General features: G+C 39.7%; 1 protein-coding gene across 2 annotated transcripts in view; it reads left to right on the top strand.

Moving 5' to 3' along the window:
• The window catches only part of Xrn1 (5'-3' exoribonuclease 1), a 103,923-nt gene that overhangs the window by 52,758 nt on the left and 33,356 nt on the right, over positions 1–17,809 (top strand). For both annotated transcript variants that reach the window (XM_057766678.1, XM_057766679.1), the window contains exons 26-31: positions 3,387–3,476; positions 3,691–3,826; positions 10,261–10,317; positions 10,587–10,719; positions 13,492–13,561; positions 16,205–16,412. In XM_057766678.1, coding sequence (XP_057622661.1) covers positions 3,387–3,476; positions 3,691–3,826; positions 10,261–10,317; positions 10,587–10,719; positions 13,492–13,561; positions 16,205–16,412 — 694 coding nt within the window. The remainder of the gene's footprint in view (positions 1–3,386; positions 3,477–3,690; positions 3,827–10,260; positions 10,318–10,586; positions 10,720–13,491; positions 13,562–16,204; positions 16,413–17,809) is intronic.

The raw sequence follows: 17,809 nt of genomic DNA on the forward strand, positions 1-17,809 counted from the left end.
TTTTTTGTCACTGACAAATCCTGTGAGCGCTGATTCAATTCTTTGCATTTTGATGTGATCTATTTGCTCTTTCTAAAGAAACTATTGTTTTAGGTTGTTTTGTGTGTATGAATGTTTTGTCTGCATGTATGCCTGTGCACTATTGTGTGCCTAGAGCCCCTAGAGGGTCAGAAGAGGGCCTCAGATCCCTGGAACTAGAGTTACAGATGGCTGTGAGTTGCCATTTGGGTGCTGGGAACTGAACCCTGGTCCTCTGTAAGAACAACTAGTGCTCTTAACCTGTAAACCATCTCTCCATCCCCTTGGTGACCTATTTTCATTTTCTGGACCCTGTCAATTCTGTTGGCTGTGATGATATGTACCTTGGAACAGATTTTTTTCCCCATCTCTTCTCTTGGTTAGCCCCCAGAACTGATAGCCCATTAACATAATGTTATCTGATAATCTAGATAACATTCTGGGAGATTGCCTTATGATGTTTCTTTAATAATTGATAAAATCAACCTTTTTCTTTCAGTTCTTTCCTAGATTGATCCTTTTGTCTCTTTGTTCTCTTCTTCCCATCCCTTTTCTGTATTATCCAACCCCAGTATTCGTCTTCAATTTTATCATGTTTTTGTTGGCTGGTTGGTTGATTGATTTTGGTTTTTTGGTTTTGTTTTTAAGGACAAGATTTCCCAGTATGGCTCCCCCTCCCCCTACAGGCTGATCTTAAACTCAAAAGAGTACAGACTGGCCCACTAAGAGCTAGTATTTTAGGCATGCATCAACATTCATTTTGTGTGTGTGTGTGTGTATTAACTGGAATGTCTTTTTCTTGTAATTAATGTGTCTGCATATACATAGTATGTCCCATATGTTTGTGGAAATCTGCAGAGGCGAGAGGAAAGCATCAGATCCCCTGGAGCCACCTGAATGTCTTCTTTTGATTTCATTTTCTCCAAATTATTTTTTCTCCCCTATTTGATTTATTTCACCTTTTATGGTAGAGATTTTTTTTTCCTCCACTTTCTAGTGCTCCTTGGTGTCTGTATTAAACGTGGATGTACCAAAAAGCATCTTGGGGATTTAGTGCACTTGGGTCATGCTTAACACATGGGATGTTACTATTTCTAAAACTGACCTTCTAATATCATTATTCTGTCTGTATATCTTCTCTCTAACTGGCTAATTTTTCCTAGAGAGGTATCTTCTAGCCTTTTCCTTGCATGATGGATGTAAGGAACAAAACTGACTGCTAGTATTCTGGAAATTAACCAGGTAAAATGGGTTTTGTTGCCTCATGGATTCTGTGATTACTTCCCACCCACCCCAGATCTTTCTTAGATTGAAGGCTCTTTTTCCCTGATAGTAGTGATGCTGCTAACAGCTCTCTTCCAGAATCTTGTGGATAGAGAAAACTACCTCACCTAGGGTCGTGTTTCCTTTCCACAATGTAGAGATACACAAGGAAAAGCAGCCAATCCAGAACAAATATGAAGGGCTACCCAGTTTGAGGTCTTTGTGGGACTGGCCAGAAAATTCACTGAGAAAAATTTACAGCTCAACATCTTTCTGTTTCCATTGCCCAGTTCTGCTTGTTTTCTTTTCCCTTCCCACACTTGTTGATTTCACGAGTCTCCCCACTAAACTTCATGTCTGTCTCCTCTCAGAGTCTGCTCCCTAGACATGTGATGCTCCTGACATGCTCTGTAGTATCTATCCATGCATGAACTCCACATATAGCACAGCACCTCACCTTTGCCCCTTGCACCATCCCTACTCCCTAAAGCTCTCTGTCTCTGGTATAACCAAAGCCAGAGTATTTCTTGGCTGACCCATCTAAAATACAGCTGCAATTATTAATGCAGGGGTAGAAGCCAAGTAAATAACTATTCCAACTGCTTGCTGCAGCACGATTAATACAAACCCAGAGACAGGTACTGGGGTTCAACCTGAAGATCGAAAAAGCAAAACAGCCAGCTACTGGCTCTTACCTCAACCTCAGTTTGAAATGGCGATCCTGCCTCCAGGAATCTCAGAATGAGACTGTGTCTGAGAGCTGTCTCCTCCCATCTTATTTTCCTCTCTAGTGCTGAGATTAAAGGCGTGCACCACTACCACCCAGTTTCTATGACAAACTAGTGTGGCTACTGAGATTAAAGGTGTGTGTCAACCACTACCTGGTCTGTAAGGCTGACCAGAGGGACTCTTTTACTCTCTGAACTTCAGGCAAGCTTTATTTTTAAATATAAAAGAGATATTACTACAGCTTGCTATACACATTTTCAGTGTAAATACTGTTTTAATAGGCCTGAAGCCCATAATTTCTAAGTGTTTGCAGATTGAAAAAAAAAAAAAAAAAACTTGGACCTTTTTGTTTACCTAGTTTTTCATTTGTGTAAGTTTATTTGTGCGTAGCTAAAAAGCAATTCACAAGTGAGAAACTGACCTGTGAGCTAGAAACTCGCTTTTCATACAGCTCATGAAAGGCTAGACCAGAAGTGTTGTGACCTTTCTGTGACTGGCAGCTACTCTGTCATCTGGTGGCTTGCCCTATTTGTTTATTCTGCTTATTCCTGTCCATCAGTTCAGCTGAACCTCATCCGTCCAATGTCTGATGTCTGAAAGTTTGTTCCCCTATCACAGGGCATTGCACCCATATCTATCTCTTCATTTCTCTTTTTGGTATATGTCCAATTTCCTACTTCATTTTTATTCTAGTGAATTGGGGAAGGAACAAAGATGTGTTTAATCTTCTTGGATGTACATGATTCCAAAAGAAATAATTTTGAAGAATATCAGAAGAAATTTGTAAACTGTTTTAATTTTCTATTTTATGAAATGTTCTAGCTTTGTTATAAAATTAAAAAATTAACTTTTAAAACCTAGATATTATTGTAGCATAGTTATTGTCCCAGCACTGAGGAAGCTGGCACAGGAGGATTATAAGTTTGAGGTTAACCTGGGTTACATAGGAACCCTGTCTCAAAAAAGGAAAAAAAAAAATGAACTCACAAATACTATTTTTGTGCATCTACTCCCTCATGTTCTTTAATTTTATTTTTTTATTGTTTTTAATTGAGCTATACATTTTTCCCCACTCCCCTTCCATCCTTTTCTTACTCCCCCATATTTTAATCAAAAAAGAATCGAAGTCATAATTGGATTTTTTTAAGTAATTGACGTATTTCTCAGCTGTTGGAAATTTTCTTGGAGCTATAGGAATACTCCATCAAAACTTTTCGTCCCATTCCTTATTATACTGTAATATAATTCCTTAATAATACTATAATAATCCTCACTATATTCTACATGTCCCCATTAGATTCCAGAATCACTTAATAGGAAGCTATGTGAAGATAATTGCATATTTTAAAGCAATATCTTATTTCTTTGTTGACTAGAGCACCAGAACTGTTTAGTTATATAGCCAAAAACAGCCAAGAGGATGTGTTCTATGAGGATGACATCTGGCCTGGGGAAAATGAGAATGGGTAAGCAAGATCTGTGCTACTTATTGCCCTGCAGCTCAGTCCCAGGTTTCCATTTGGAAGTTCAGCAATGTTACCTTTTGTTTTTCATTGTTTTAATTTTGCTTTAATTTCTTAAATCTGATAATTTATAGTTCCCAGAAAGTTTTTATCAGATCTTTAATATAAACGCTCAGAAGGTTGTAATCAGTTCTAATGACTACTGTTTTTATTGTAGCGCTGAGAAGGTTCAGGAAATTATTACTTGGCTAAAAGGACATCCTGTCAGCACTCTATCCCGCTCTTCTTGTGATTTACACATTCTGGATGCAGCCATTGTTGAAAAAATTGAGGAAGAAGTTGAGAAGTGCAAGGTACTAACTTTCAGTAACCTTAGCTACTGATAAGAACTGAAGTTAAAATGGACAACATGTTATCATTTAGCTATGTTTCGGGCCAACTAATGTGTGTACTTAATGATTCTCATTAATACTGAATAATCCTGTAGCGTTCCCAGCAACCATTAGGAAGTTAAATATATGTAAATTTATTTATTTATTTATGTATAATATATGTAAATATATTTGCCAAAACTATAAATTTTAAATTTGCTTCTTTGTAATGTTTCTAAGTTTGTAACTCTAGTTACAATAGAAAGTTTGTGGATAAAAAAATAATAATGATTTCCTCTTACTTAAAATTGTAATTGCATTCTTTAAAGACAATTCAGAGCTGCTGAGATGGCTCAGTGGATAAAGGTGCCTGATGACATGAATTCAGTCCCTGGGTGCACATGTTGGAAGGAGAGAACCACACTAGTCTCTTATTTTTCTGTTCTGCTGTTTCAGCAACAAACATCTAGTTGACTTAACCTATTTTATCCTTTTTAAATAAATGGTGCGATAACAGTGGATTGGTTATATTGATTTTTTAAGGCTTGGTCTTTTTTTTTTTTTTTTTTTGGTTTTTTCGAGACAGGGTTTCTCTGTGGTTTTGGAGCCTGTCCTGGAACTAGCTCTTGTAGACCAGGCTGGAAGGCTTGGTCTTAAGAGCCATTCCTACCACCATGAACTTAAGATTCTTTTCCAGTATTTTAATTTTTTTATTCCTCCATTTCATTATTGATAAATCAGTAATAAAATAATGCCTACCTCATAAATTATGATCACCAGTAAGACCAGCTAGAATAGAATGTGTTCTCTTCAGGACTGGGATGTGTCTCAGTTGATAGAGAGCTTTCCTAGAACACATAAAGCCCTGATCTTATCCCAGCACCACATCAAACCAAGTATGGTTGTACATGGCCATAATTTCACCCCTCCAGAAGCAAAGGTAGGGGAATCAGAGTGAGTTCAAGGGTAGCCAAGGCCACACAGAAAAATTCTGTCTTGGGAGGAAAAAAAATCTGCTCGCAGTTCCCAGCTGCTATGAACGGTGGTGGAGGTGGTGGTGCTTGGATTCCTATGGAAAACACTCAGATGCTGTGGTGAGAGCCACGGAAACCACAACTGTGTGACTTTTTCTATTTTAGGGAAGGTTAATAGGCTCACAGCCAAGAGAATTGTCTTGTGCCATGTTTTGTTTTCAATACTGTGAATTAGGCAAGGACATTACCACTGAGATAACATCCTCAATCCTAACAGTTTAATTATTCAGAACAGGGACTGTAGAGGTGATTCCACGGTTAAATGTACTTGGTGCTCTTAGAGAAGACCTGGGTTCAATTCCCAGCACCCACATGGTGGCCCAAAACCATCTATGACTTCAGTTCCAGAGTACCCAACTTCCCCTTCTGCCTTCACTAGACAGTGTATGTGTGTGATATACTTACATACCTGTAGGCAAACATCTATACACACATAAAATAAAAATAAATAATTAAAAACTTTTTTCAGGCCAGTGAGTTCATTTGGATGCAAAAGGATTTTATGGTGCCCCATCTGTGATCCCAGAATGTGGGAGACTGTCATAGGAAGATTGCACTAGTCTGTGGCCAGCCTTGCTTGTCTGTGTCAGTGAATTCCAGACCAGCCAGGGCTAGAGTGAGACACTGTCTCAAAAATAAAAACAGGGCTAGGAAGATGACTTACTAGATAGGACTGCTTGCTGTACATGGGTGAGGACCTGAGTTCAGAAACCCTGTACTCACGTAGAAGGCCAGGCTTGGCCACACATGCCCAAAACCCCAGCATTGCATGGGGTGTGTTGGGGGGGGATAGAGCTATTAGGAGGCAGACAGGATTTCTGGGGTATGCTAGCTGCCAGTCTAGTTGGGGGTGGGAGTTGTAAAGGTAAGAACAAGCTTCAGGTTTCTGGAAGATACCCTGTCTCAAAGTCTAAAACAGAGCATGATAGAGGAGGCTATTTGACCTCCTCTGGTCTCCCCATGTGTGTCTGTAGGCACACACTCTCATATATGCATTCATTCATATATTCACACACAAAAAAACAATATTTACTCTTATGTATGTACAAAATTATAGTTTATTATTCTTGTTACAATGTAAGCATATAAATAAGGCAAGAATTTAAAGTATATTTATGTGTGAAAGGAGTGTAATTAGGTTTTAGCGTGGTATTAGAGTAATAAAAGAAGAAAAAAGTACATACAACATTTTGAAAATGATAGAAACTTCTTAGCTAGGCAGTGGTAGTGCACATCTTTAATTCCAGTACTCAGGAGGCAGAGGCAGGCGGATCTCTGTGAGTTTAAGGCCAGCCTGGTCTACAGAGTGAGTGCCAGGACAGCTAGGGCTTTTAGACAATGGTGTGCTTCAGTGGTAGAGTGCTTACCTACAGGTCTGAGATTTGGATTGGATCCCTCACACACCACACACACATACAAAGTGTGAGTTTTCCTTACTAGACAATAGTTCTCATAATGAAAGAACATTTTTAAACAGTCTGGTTTCACTCATGAGCAGTGGTTCTTAAACTTTAAGGTACAAGTAAATCACCATGGAATCTAGTTAAGTGCTGGTTCTGAAAAGCCAAGTGTGGTGGTGCACACCTGCAGTCCCAGCACTGGGGAGGTGGCTACAGGAAAATCGCCATAAATGTACAACCCAGCCCATCCTTAGCAAGTTCCAGGCCAGCCATGGCTAAAATAGCAAGGCCCTGTTGAAAGGAAAAGAAAGAAGCTGGGTCTGTTTGGTTCTGAGATACAGAGAATTAAAGCAATGTCTCATTCCTTAAGCTCGAGGCTGCACCATGCTTCCTCTGAAGTTCTGACAGGACCGTAATGGGTGATATGAGAAACTACACTCTAAAGCTCAAAGCCATGCCAAGGAAGTGACATGCTTCCATGTAACTATTCTTGGCCAGGAACCGTTATTTTTTTTCCATCACTTAAAAAAGTTTTTATTCATTTATTCTTAAATTTAAAAAATATTAATTTTAAATTAATTTTAAAATAAAGTTTAAAAGCAAAATTACATATACTTATACACAATTATGATACATTAAGAAAGACTGTTTAATGATCTCTTTCTTTTCTGTCAGTATGAAATGAGTTAGTTTTGGCTTTAAGTTGTCCAGAATTATAGGTAACTAGACCTTTAGAGATTCCTGTAAACTTGACTGCAAGAGGTGTGAGTGTCAGGTCAGGTCTGGGTTCAGGAGTTTGTCAAAGGGAACGCATGGTTATGAGAAGTAAAGTGTTCTGCACACATAGAGATAGGAATGTGTGTGTCTGGGGACCACAGGGGCAGATGGGGTTCCTCACCATTTTATATCCCAAACCAACCTATTTTTTATTTGTTCTGTAACAAAGTTCAAGTTTTCACCTGTGTGTATTTCCCAGGCTCCTTCATGGCCAGATGTGACCACAAAGTGTAAGTTTGGCCAGAAACCAGGGAGCAAAACAGTTATGGCTAGCTCCCTACAGCTCGCTGCAGCTCCTCCCCTGCCTAGCCTGCTCTGCTAGCACAGGCTTTCCATCTTTACTCTCTCCCTCCTGCCTTAAGACTGGAAGTGCTGGCCTTGTTAGCTGCTTGGTCTATCTTGTGACCTTGGGAGTGAAGATCTATTTTATCAAAGTTAGAAAGAAAAGACTTTATTTAACAATTATTTTATCCTAGAAATACATTCCTTTTCTTCTTTTCACTTTCCTCTCAATGTTTGGGGGGTCGGGTGTAAATATTGATTGATTGTTTTGGTTTATATATTTTTTTAAACCGACAGAATAAATTCCAGTCTATGGCAGCAAAAACAAAAAAAAGCAACTACCTGGTTCTGAGTCACTTGGTCTAAGGTTAAGATTTGAGCAAGCACTCACACGCCCCAGATAATGTTTTTATAGATCAATCTTCCTTAGCATAGCATGGTGATTGGTGCCTGTAGTCCCAGCACTCAGAAGGCTGAGGCAGGGTGGCCATCATTAATTTGAGGATACCCAGTTACACAGTAAAACCTTACCTCAAAATATAAGCTTTCCTTGACTATTCTTTATAATTTTTTTGAAAAAAAAAAACGTATTATATAAAGTTCAAAACAAAATATAATATTCCAGGCTGGAGAGATGGCTCAAAGCTTAAGAGCACTGGCTGCTCTTCCACAGGTCCTGAGTTCAGTTCCCAGCACCCACGTGGTGACTCTCAACCATCCATAATGAACTCTGGTGCCCTCTTCTGGCCTGCAGGCAGAACATTTAATATATAGTAAATAAATAAATCTTTAATATATATAATCTTCTGTATTAAAAGTAAGGGGTTTGTTTGTTTGTTTGTTTGTTTGTTTGTTTGTTTTCGAGACAGAATCTCTCTGTTTAACTACCCTAGCTGTCCTGGAACTAGCTCTTGTAGACTAGACTGGCCTCAAACTCACAGAAATCTGCCTGCCTCTGCCTCCACCTCCTAAGTGCTGGGATTAAAGGCATGTGCCACCACATGGCAAAAGTAAATTTCTTATGGTTTACATAATAAGCTTGTTTCTTGGGTTGGGCAGAGTTACACATTAGATGTACTCACAGCAAGACTGGGCTACAGCTCCAGGTAGAATGCTCCCCTAGCACCACTAAGGACATGAACTCGGCCACCAGCACTGGGCAGGGGACTTTTTCTAGACCCGCTCACAACTCATGCTGTGAAGTTAACTTGATATCCCCTTCTCACTGCTTCACTTGAGTGGTCTAAAATAATAATCCACATATACTCCTAACTTTGAATTTTTCTGTTTTATACATCAAAACAGTTAACTGGGGTCAGTGAGCTGGCTCAGTGGATAGACGGGCTTGTTATTAAGTCCAGTAAACTGAGTTTTAAGCCCCAGGACCCACATGGTGAAAGAGTACTGACATACTGACATCTTCAAGTTGTCCTCATACCTCCATTTCTAGGCCATGACACATACTCACATGCACACAAAAATTTTAAAAATAAAAATAATTAAATATAACTTAAATATTCTACTTTAAAACTTATATAAGTATTTAGGGCCATGGCGTATACCTTTAATATCAACATTTTGGAGGCAGAAGCAAGTGGATATCAATGAGTTCAAGATTAGCCTGGCAAAAAAAAAAAAAAAAAAAAAGAAGGTGCGACAAAGACAGGTATGGGACTAATGAATGTAGGTCAACTAAGGATAAAGGAAGTAATCCAAAGGGTACTCAAAGAAATGAAATCTGTCAGGTGAATGTGTTCCATTTTGTAGAAGTTGGAAAATTAAAATATGAACACCACAAAAAAAAAAAAAAAAAAAAAAAAAAAAAAGATTAGCCTGGCTTACATAGCAGGTTCCAGGACAACCAGGTCTACATAGTGAAACCCTACTTCAAAATAATTAGGAAGCCGGGCGGTGGTGGCGCACGCCTTTAATCCCAGCACTTCGGAGGCAGAGGCAGGCGGATCTCTGTGAGTTTGAGACCAGCCTGGTCTACAAGAGCTAGTTCCAGGACAGGCTCCAAAACCACAGAGAAACCCTGTCTCGAAAAACCAAAAATAAAAATAATAATAATAATAATAATTAGGAGCCGGGCAGTGGTGGCACACGCCTTTAATCCCAGCACTCGGGAGGCAGAGGCAGGCGGTTCTCTGTGAGTTCGAGGCCAGCCTGGCCTACAAGAGCTAGTTCCAGGATAAGAACCAAAAAGCTACAGAGAAACCCCATCTCGAAAATAAAAATTAAAAAAAAAAGTCTTAAAAAATAAAATAATAATTAGGGCCAGCAAGATGGTTTAATGTGTAAAAAGCTGTAAGCAGAGACTTCATTTGTTTCCTGGCTTCCCAGATCCAAATAATAACACAGAAACTATATTAATTACAACATTGTTTGGTCAATAGCTTAGGCATATTTTTAGCTAGCTCTTACATCTTAAATTAACCCATAATTTTTGTCTGTGTTAGCCACGTGGCTTTGTACCTTTTATCAGTGAGGCATTCTCATCTTGCTTCCTCTGCATCTGGGTGATGACTGCAGACTGAACCTTTCCTCTTCCCAGAATTCTCCTATTCTGGTCACCCCACCTAGACTTCCTGCCTAGCTACTGTTATTAAATCTATACAAGTGACAGATCTTTACAGGGTACAAGACTATTCATTGTCCCATAGTATAAAAGCACTTGCCACCCAATGACCCGAGTTTGATCTCTGGGCTCTTTATAAAGTTAAAGGAGAGAACCAACTCCACACATAATACCTAAAATAACAATATTTTAGACTTTAGGCTGTATTCATCTTATTTCACTCCTGCAAGTGTAAAACCTTAGGTATTCGTAAAATTAATACCTTTATTTGGCTTTGTAAAATTCATAAATGGTGGAACTGGTGAATGGTTTTATAATTTTCTATTTGTATTTTTTCTTCTTCAGCAAAGAAAGAGTAATAAGAAAGTACGTGTGACAGTGAAGCCCCACCTGCTGTACAGAGTAAGTGTCTGTAGAGGAATCCAGAGTGGCTGTTGTTGCTTTGAAGATGTGTAGGAAACAAGCATTGTCTTAAGCCTGCATGGTGGCATGCCTGTCATCCCAACACTTAGGAGACAGTCAGAGGCTGCTGGTTCTTCTAGGGGATGGCTGAGGCTGTAGGAGACGTTTGCTTTCAACCTGGGCTCATGAGACCATGCCTCCGCAAACAAGCAGGTTTCCAGTGTGGTGAGGCCTTTTCTGCCTTAGAACACATGCTCTCTTCTTTTCAGCCCTTAGAGCAGCAGCATGGAGTCATCCCTGACCGGGATGCAGAGTTCCGTCTGTTTGATCGTGTCGTGAATGTGAGAGAGAACTTCTCAGTACCAGTCGGCCTCCGGGGCACCATCATTGGAATTAAAGGAGGTAAGACTTCATTTGCGTTCATGTTGTGAAGTAGCGCATAGTTTTGTGTGTCATATGCATCTAAGCATAAAACCCATCAGAGAAAAAGCTAAATCCTTGTATGCTTTAAGTGCTTTTACTTTTTTGGTTCTTCTTTCCAGAGAAAATTTTCTTTTTCTCTTTCACATAGTCATCTGAGAGGTGGATGAATAGAGGGACGTTGAGAAGAGCTGCTGGTAGCTTGGTTTATGTACATCACACTAAAACAAGATCTTAGAAGCATACTTACATTTTTATGAAACTAAAAGGAAATTTTCATCACTCTGAAACTTGACCAATCTTAGTCATAGTTTTACCTTTATTTGCATTATAATCTATAGGTTTGAATAAGCCTGATAATCTAGAAATCTCTCTAAATAAACACTATGTTGTTTACAGTGAAAAAATTTTAGATGATTATGCATATTAATTTGCCTTTAGGAATACAACTATATCATAGCCGGTGGTGGTCTGCACTTGGGAAGCTGAAGCAGTAGGATTACCACAAGTCCAAGGCTAACCTTGGCTACATAGAGAATTCCAGGCCAGTCTAGGCTACAGAATGAGACTTTGTCTGAAAAATAAGAAAATAGAGATAAGGAGATAGTCTGTTAGTGCTTGCTAATAAGTATAAGGACCCATCCCGAGAAGTCATGAGAACTTGAGTGTCTCAGGGTTTCCTTTGCTCTGATGAACACCATAATCAAAAGTGACATGGGGAGGATGGGGTTCATTTGGCTTACTTATCCCAAGTTGTGCTCCACTGAGGGAGTCCAAGACAGGAACTCAAACCGTGTAGGAACTTGGAGGCAGAAGCCGTAGAGAAACTTAGTGGTTTACTGCCCAGGTGCATATTGTGTATGGGTACATATGGAAGTCAGAAGACAACTTGTGGGAGCCAGCTAGACTGACTTAAATGAAAAGGGGCTTGTGGTGCAGCTCAGTTGATAGATTGCATTCCTAGCATGCAGTAAAGCTCTGGGTTCAGTCTCTAGCACCACAGGTAAACACAGCGGTAGAGGCAGTAGGAACAGAAGTTCAAGATCATCCCTGGCTCCACGGTGAGTTCAAAGACAACCTGGGCTACATCAGCCTTTACCTCAGAAGAGAAAATAAGGAAGTGTCCAGGTAGCAGCAGTGCCATGGAGTGCCTAGAACTCCATGTCAGTGACAATGTGGATACAGCCACTTTGAAAAGTAGTTTGGTAGGTCCTTTAATATTTTTTTAAATTGAAGAGTGGTATTTTTATTTTTCGGCATAGTCTCCTCATAGTCTAGGCTAACCTCAAACTCATGATTTTTGCCCATTCGCCTCCCAAGTGTTGGAATTTGTTTGTACACTACTATGTCTGGCTTTGTTTGTTTCCTTTATTTGTGACATGGCCTTGCTTATGCAGCCAAGACTGTCCTGGAACATAATATGTAGCACAGGCTGATCTCAAACTCAGCATCCTCCTGCCTAGTCTCCCAGCTGCTAGCATTGCAGGTGTTTCAATAAATTCTTTTCCTTTTCTTTACTCTAGATATGTCAGAGTGTGTGTGTGGGGGGGGGGGGATGGGTGCATGCTTGCTTGGGTGCCACAGTGTGTGTGTGGAGGGTTAGAAGATAATTTGTGGCAATTATTCTACCATTTGGGCCTGGAGGTTGTAATCAGATCATTTCACCAGCTATGATAAGTTAGTAAAATTTGAATATACACTATCTGGCTCAGTCATTCCATTCCTAGATACCAACCCAGGAGAAAATAAGACTTGAATTTACGTTAAACCTTATGTGATGACCAAAAATAAGAAAAATCCAAATGCTTGCCAGTAAGTGAATGAATAAACTGGATGCTGTGTAAGGAAATGCTTCTCAGCAATCAAAAAGAAATCAATATATTCAAAATGAATGGCTCTCAAAATAATTGTGCTAAAAGAAGCCAAACAACAAAGAATATAAGCTATATGATCTTATTTAAATAAAATTTTAGATACATGCACTAGTCTATAATGACAGTGTTTTAGTAGCTTTCTGATTAATAAAGTGTGTGTTACAAAATGACACAGAAGACTCTGAGAATAACTATCCCATTTATTATAGCTTCTTTAATTATATATGGTAAATTTATTACATTATACATAGTTTAAATATATAAAATTTATCATATTCCAATTTCAATTAAAAAAATTTTAAGTGCATTCCCTAATACCTAGTAATTTCATTTCTCAGGAAGGATTAGCCTACTACATAAAGGACACATTTATGTGATATTCTTAATAGCATTTTTATAATAGCAAAAATTAAAAACTAGATATTCATTAGCAGAGAAAACAGATAAGCGATGGTATAATCATTTCTTGTATGCAAGAAATACTGAGGTATATTCAGGAAACAGGAATGAATTTCATAATTTTAAAACAAACACAAGTATGTTACATCAGTGTTTTCCCTTATATATTTATATGTGTGTGTGCGTGTTTATGTGTATTGCTTTAGCACTTTCAAAACCCTACTATACATTATTTCAGATGTGTCCATAGATAGTAAAAGTGTAAAGATATACATAGGAAACTAAATTGCCAAGGTGAAAGTTGTGGTTGCCTTTCAGGGAATAAGCACATGATGGTCTTCTAAGGCATTTGTGTTGCTCATATTTAAAATGTTTTTGTGAACTTTTGAAATAAACAAATGCATCTGGGCCCGCTTAAGAACTTCCTGCTGGCTTCTTGTTGTCTGGTTACTAGTCTGACACCTCTCTTCCTCTTTAACAGCTAGTAGAGAAGCTGACGTGCTGTTTGAAGTATTATTTGATGAGGAATTTCCTGGAGGCTTAACAATAAGGTTTGTATTCCAGATAATAAGTGTACTTTGTGAGTAGACATGCAGGCTCTCTGACTTTGTGTCTCTGAAGCTGGTTTGCCCACAGTTTGACAACATAGTTGATCCTCGTGTTATAACAGTAAGACATTCTGTCTGCCTCTGGAGTTTTCATTTCAGCAAAGGAGATTCAGCTACTGACTGTCTAGTTAATTAAAATGTGACAAGCTCATGAGTAGTGACTGACTGGGTGACGAGGGAGGACAGGCTGGAACCTGCAACAGAGAACATGATCTAGCTAAATGGCTGAGGAGTAGAGCCAAAGAGTTCATGGCATGTGAGTCTTCATCGTCTATTGGAGTGGAGTTGTAGATGCTTAGCCAGATATAATCTGTGGCTTGAGGAGTAAATGGCAATCTAGTAATGGAGACAGGAAACTTGACTCTGAAGAACAAAAGCAACCATTGGAAGTTTTCCGGTTTAAAGCCATAGAGTCGAGTCACTTTTCTTTCAAAACAGATGGAGGATGGTGTCATTTTGAGGGAGCTCTAATGTAAAGTGATGAATCTATCACTGAGACTTTGTAATAAAGATTGCTAGAATATTGGGAGGAAGAAATAGGATCCTTTTCCAGCTTTTCTTCCTAAAATGTAACTGTGAAGCTGGCGTGAACTTCATTTCCTTTGTGTCTGTTTTAGTTAGTGAGTAAAGCTACTCTTGTTTAGCCTCCTGATATAAAAGTCTAGCCAGGCGGTGGTGGCACATGCCTTTAATTCCAGCATTCAGGAGGCAGAGGCAGGCAGATCTCTGTGAGTTCGAGGCCAGCCTGGTCTACAAGAACTAGTTCCAGGATAGGCTCCAAGACCACAGAGAAACCCTGTCTTGAAAAACAAAAAAAAAAAATAATAATTAAAATCTTAAGTTTCTACTGAGTGGTTTCTACAAGATGCCATTATTGGGCCAGCTAAATGATGCAGCAGGTATAGGTGGTTGCTGCACAAACCTGACAGTGAGTCCTATCCCCAGGATACAAGTAAAGGTGAAGGAAGGAAAGAACCGATTGCATAACATTGTGCTCTGCCCTTGTGCCCGTGTGCACACTCAATAATAATATAAAACTTTGTAAATGGAGACTGCACTTTCATTTCCTGAATGCACAGACCCAAATAATCAAACAGAACCTTTATTAATTACAGCACTGTTTGACTGATGGCTTGGACTTATTCCTAGCTAGCTCTTGCATCTTAAATTAACCCATTTCTATTCATCTGTGTATTGCCATAAGGCTGTGGCCTACCAGAAATGTTCTTGCTTCCTTTTTCTTTGATGGCTACGGCTACATGGCATCTTCTCGACTCTGCCTACTTTCTCTATCGCTATTCAGATTTCCTGCCTGGCTTTACTCTGCTAAATCACTGGCCAAAACAGCTTTATTCATCAACCAATAAAGCAATAGATATACAGAAAGACCTCCCACATCAACACTTTCATTGTTTTAAAACTTGAATATGCTTCTTCCTCTAAGACCTTCCAATTTTTTCTCTTCAAATGTGGCAACAGAATTTGGATCTCTATTTAACTGTTTGATCATAACTGCCCTTTGCACAATAGCTGCATATATATCTAATATATATATTACATGACTTTTTGTATTCTCTTATGTGTGTTTGTTTTGAGACAAGGTCTTGATCAAAGTTGGCCTTAAACTCAAGATCTTCCTTCCTCTGCATTCCAAATGCAGGAATGACAGACAGACATGTGCTAGTACACTGTCAGAATACACCTGTATGTTTTAGGTTTGGGGTTTTGTTTTCTTTTTTATTCTTGTAATTCTTTGACAAAAGGTTTCATCTAGCAAACTAGTTTTAAGTTTGAAATGGAGCCAGGGCTGATTTTGTACATCTGCTGTCCCTGCCTCAGCCTCCGGTGCTGTGATTCCAGGCATGTACCACCATGCCCAGCTTGGTTTATTGTTTCCCAGATGTCTTTTCTCCTAGTCCTAGTTGAGGGCATCTGGTAGAGAGCTGTGTGAAGGATTATCTGCATGTCAGTGCTTTTATAATGTAGGACCAGCAGCAAGCGCAGTTCTCACGGAAACATTTTGTAGCAACCTGAAAGGCATTAAAGAGCTCTACTTTTTCAGTGTCCCTCAGTAAAAGAAGATGGTATTTTGTTCTATTTTTTTGTTTTTTTTTTTTGTTTTTTTTTTTCGAGACAGGGTTTCTCTGTAGCTTTTTGGAGCCTGTCCTGGAACTAGCTCTTGTAGACCAGGCGGGCCTCGAACTCACAGAGATCCACCTGCCTCTGCCTTCCAAGTGCTGGGATTAAAGGCGTGCGCCACCACCGCCCAGCAAGAAGATGGTATTTTGAACGAGGAATAGTACTGGGTAGCAGAGTTGAAACAGTTGACAAAAGACTTTTTCCCTCCTTTTATCAAGTGCAGGGGTCCAACCCTGAATTACATTTTCAGTTTTTTTTGTTTTTTGCTTTTGCTTTTCTTCCCCATTTTTTGAGGCAAAGTCTTACTCTGTGGTACGGGTGGCCTTGAACCACCTGTGTATCTGAGGATGACTTGGAACCCCTGATCTGCTTTCTCCTATCTGTCAATCACTAGTATTATAGGCATGTGCAACCAGACCCACCACCAAACTAATCTTTTAATTATAGGTGCTCACCTGGTAGGGGTTACCGACTGCCAACAAGTGCCTTGGTGAACCTTTCTCATGGGAGCCGATCCGAAACTGGAAATCAGAAGTTGACGGCCATTGTGAAGCCACAGCCTGCTGTGAATTACTGCAGCTCAAACTCATCGGCTGCATCTGGGCACTTGGGAGGCCTCAACCATTCTCCTCAGTCACTTTTTGTCCCTACTCAAGTAAGTTTCTTACTCTTGATTCCTCTTTGCTCTCTGCAAATCAGAAATCATAGAGAACTCCTAAGTGGAAGCTTCATTTGACTGAGTTTTCATTTAAAAAAATTGGTACAGATCCTGACATAAAAACACACACAAAGCCGGGCGGTGGTGGCACAGGCCTTTAATCCCAGGCAGAGGCAGGCGGATCTCTGTGAGTTCGAGACCAGCCTGGTCTACAAGAGCTAGTTCCAGGACAGGCTCCAAAACCACAGAGAAACCCTGTCTCGAAAAACAAAAAACAACAACAAAAAAAACCCACACACCTTTTGTTTATTTTTTGCTTTGTTTTATTTTTCCGAGACAGAATTTCTCTGTGTAGCCCTGGCTGTCCTAGAGCTAGTTCTGTAGAACAGGCTGGCCTTGAACTCAGAAATTCCACTGCCTCCGTCTTCCTAGTGCCTGAATAAAGGTGTGTGCCAGCCACTACCCCCAGGCTAGATACACACACCTTTAATCTCAGCACTTTGAAGGTTAAAGAAGGGTGCTGTCCTGACCACTCGCGCTGTGTTCCTGAACAGCTACACACTAAGGTCCTGTATCAAAGACAAACAAATGAATATCTTGGTACTATTAGTAGTATGTTCTTGTTTTCTCTTAATGTGTTTATTTTGTAATCGATACTTGTTTTAGTTAGGATTTCTAATAAAATGTAATAAAACACCATGACCAAAAGCAACGTGGGGAGAAAAGGGTTTATTTCAGCTTACAGTTCCGTGTCTTAGTCTATGGTGAAGGGAAGTCAGGGGAAGTCAGGACAGGAAACCAAATAGGGCTGGAACCTGGAGGGAGGAGCTGATGCAGAGGCCATGGAAGAGTGCTGCTTACTTACTAACTTGCTCAGTTTGCTTTCTGGTTTTGGTTTGGTTTGGTTTAGTTTGGTTTTTGCTTTTTGGAAACAGGGTTTCTCTGTAGCCTTGGCTGTCCTAGAACTTACTCTGTAGACCAGGTCAGGCTGTCCTAGAATGTGCCACCCAGCTCAGTTTGCTTTTTTTTTTTTTTTCTTGGTTTTTCAAAACAGGGTTTCTGTGTAGTTTTAGAGCCTGTCCTGGCACTTGCTCTGTAGAGCCTTGAACTCACAGAAATCTGCCTGCTTCTGCCTCCCAAGTGCTGGGATTAAAGGCATGTGCCACCACTACCCAGCTCAGTTTGCTTTTTTATAGCACCCTGGACCACCAGCCCACGGGTGCTACTGCCCACGCTAAGCTGGGCCCTCTCACATTAGTCACCAGTCGGGAAAATGTACTGCAGATTTGCCTCCAGGCATTTTCCCAATTGAAAGTCCCTCCTCCCAAATGTCTATCTTTTTCATTGACATAAAACCGACTAGCATAATACTTAAATTTCTTATGTCATCTAAA

This window comes from Chionomys nivalis, chromosome 4 (genome assembly GCF_950005125.1).
Source record: "Chionomys nivalis chromosome 4, mChiNiv1.1, whole genome shotgun sequence".
Taxonomy (NCBI): Eukaryota; Metazoa; Chordata; class Mammalia; order Rodentia; family Cricetidae; genus Chionomys; species Chionomys nivalis.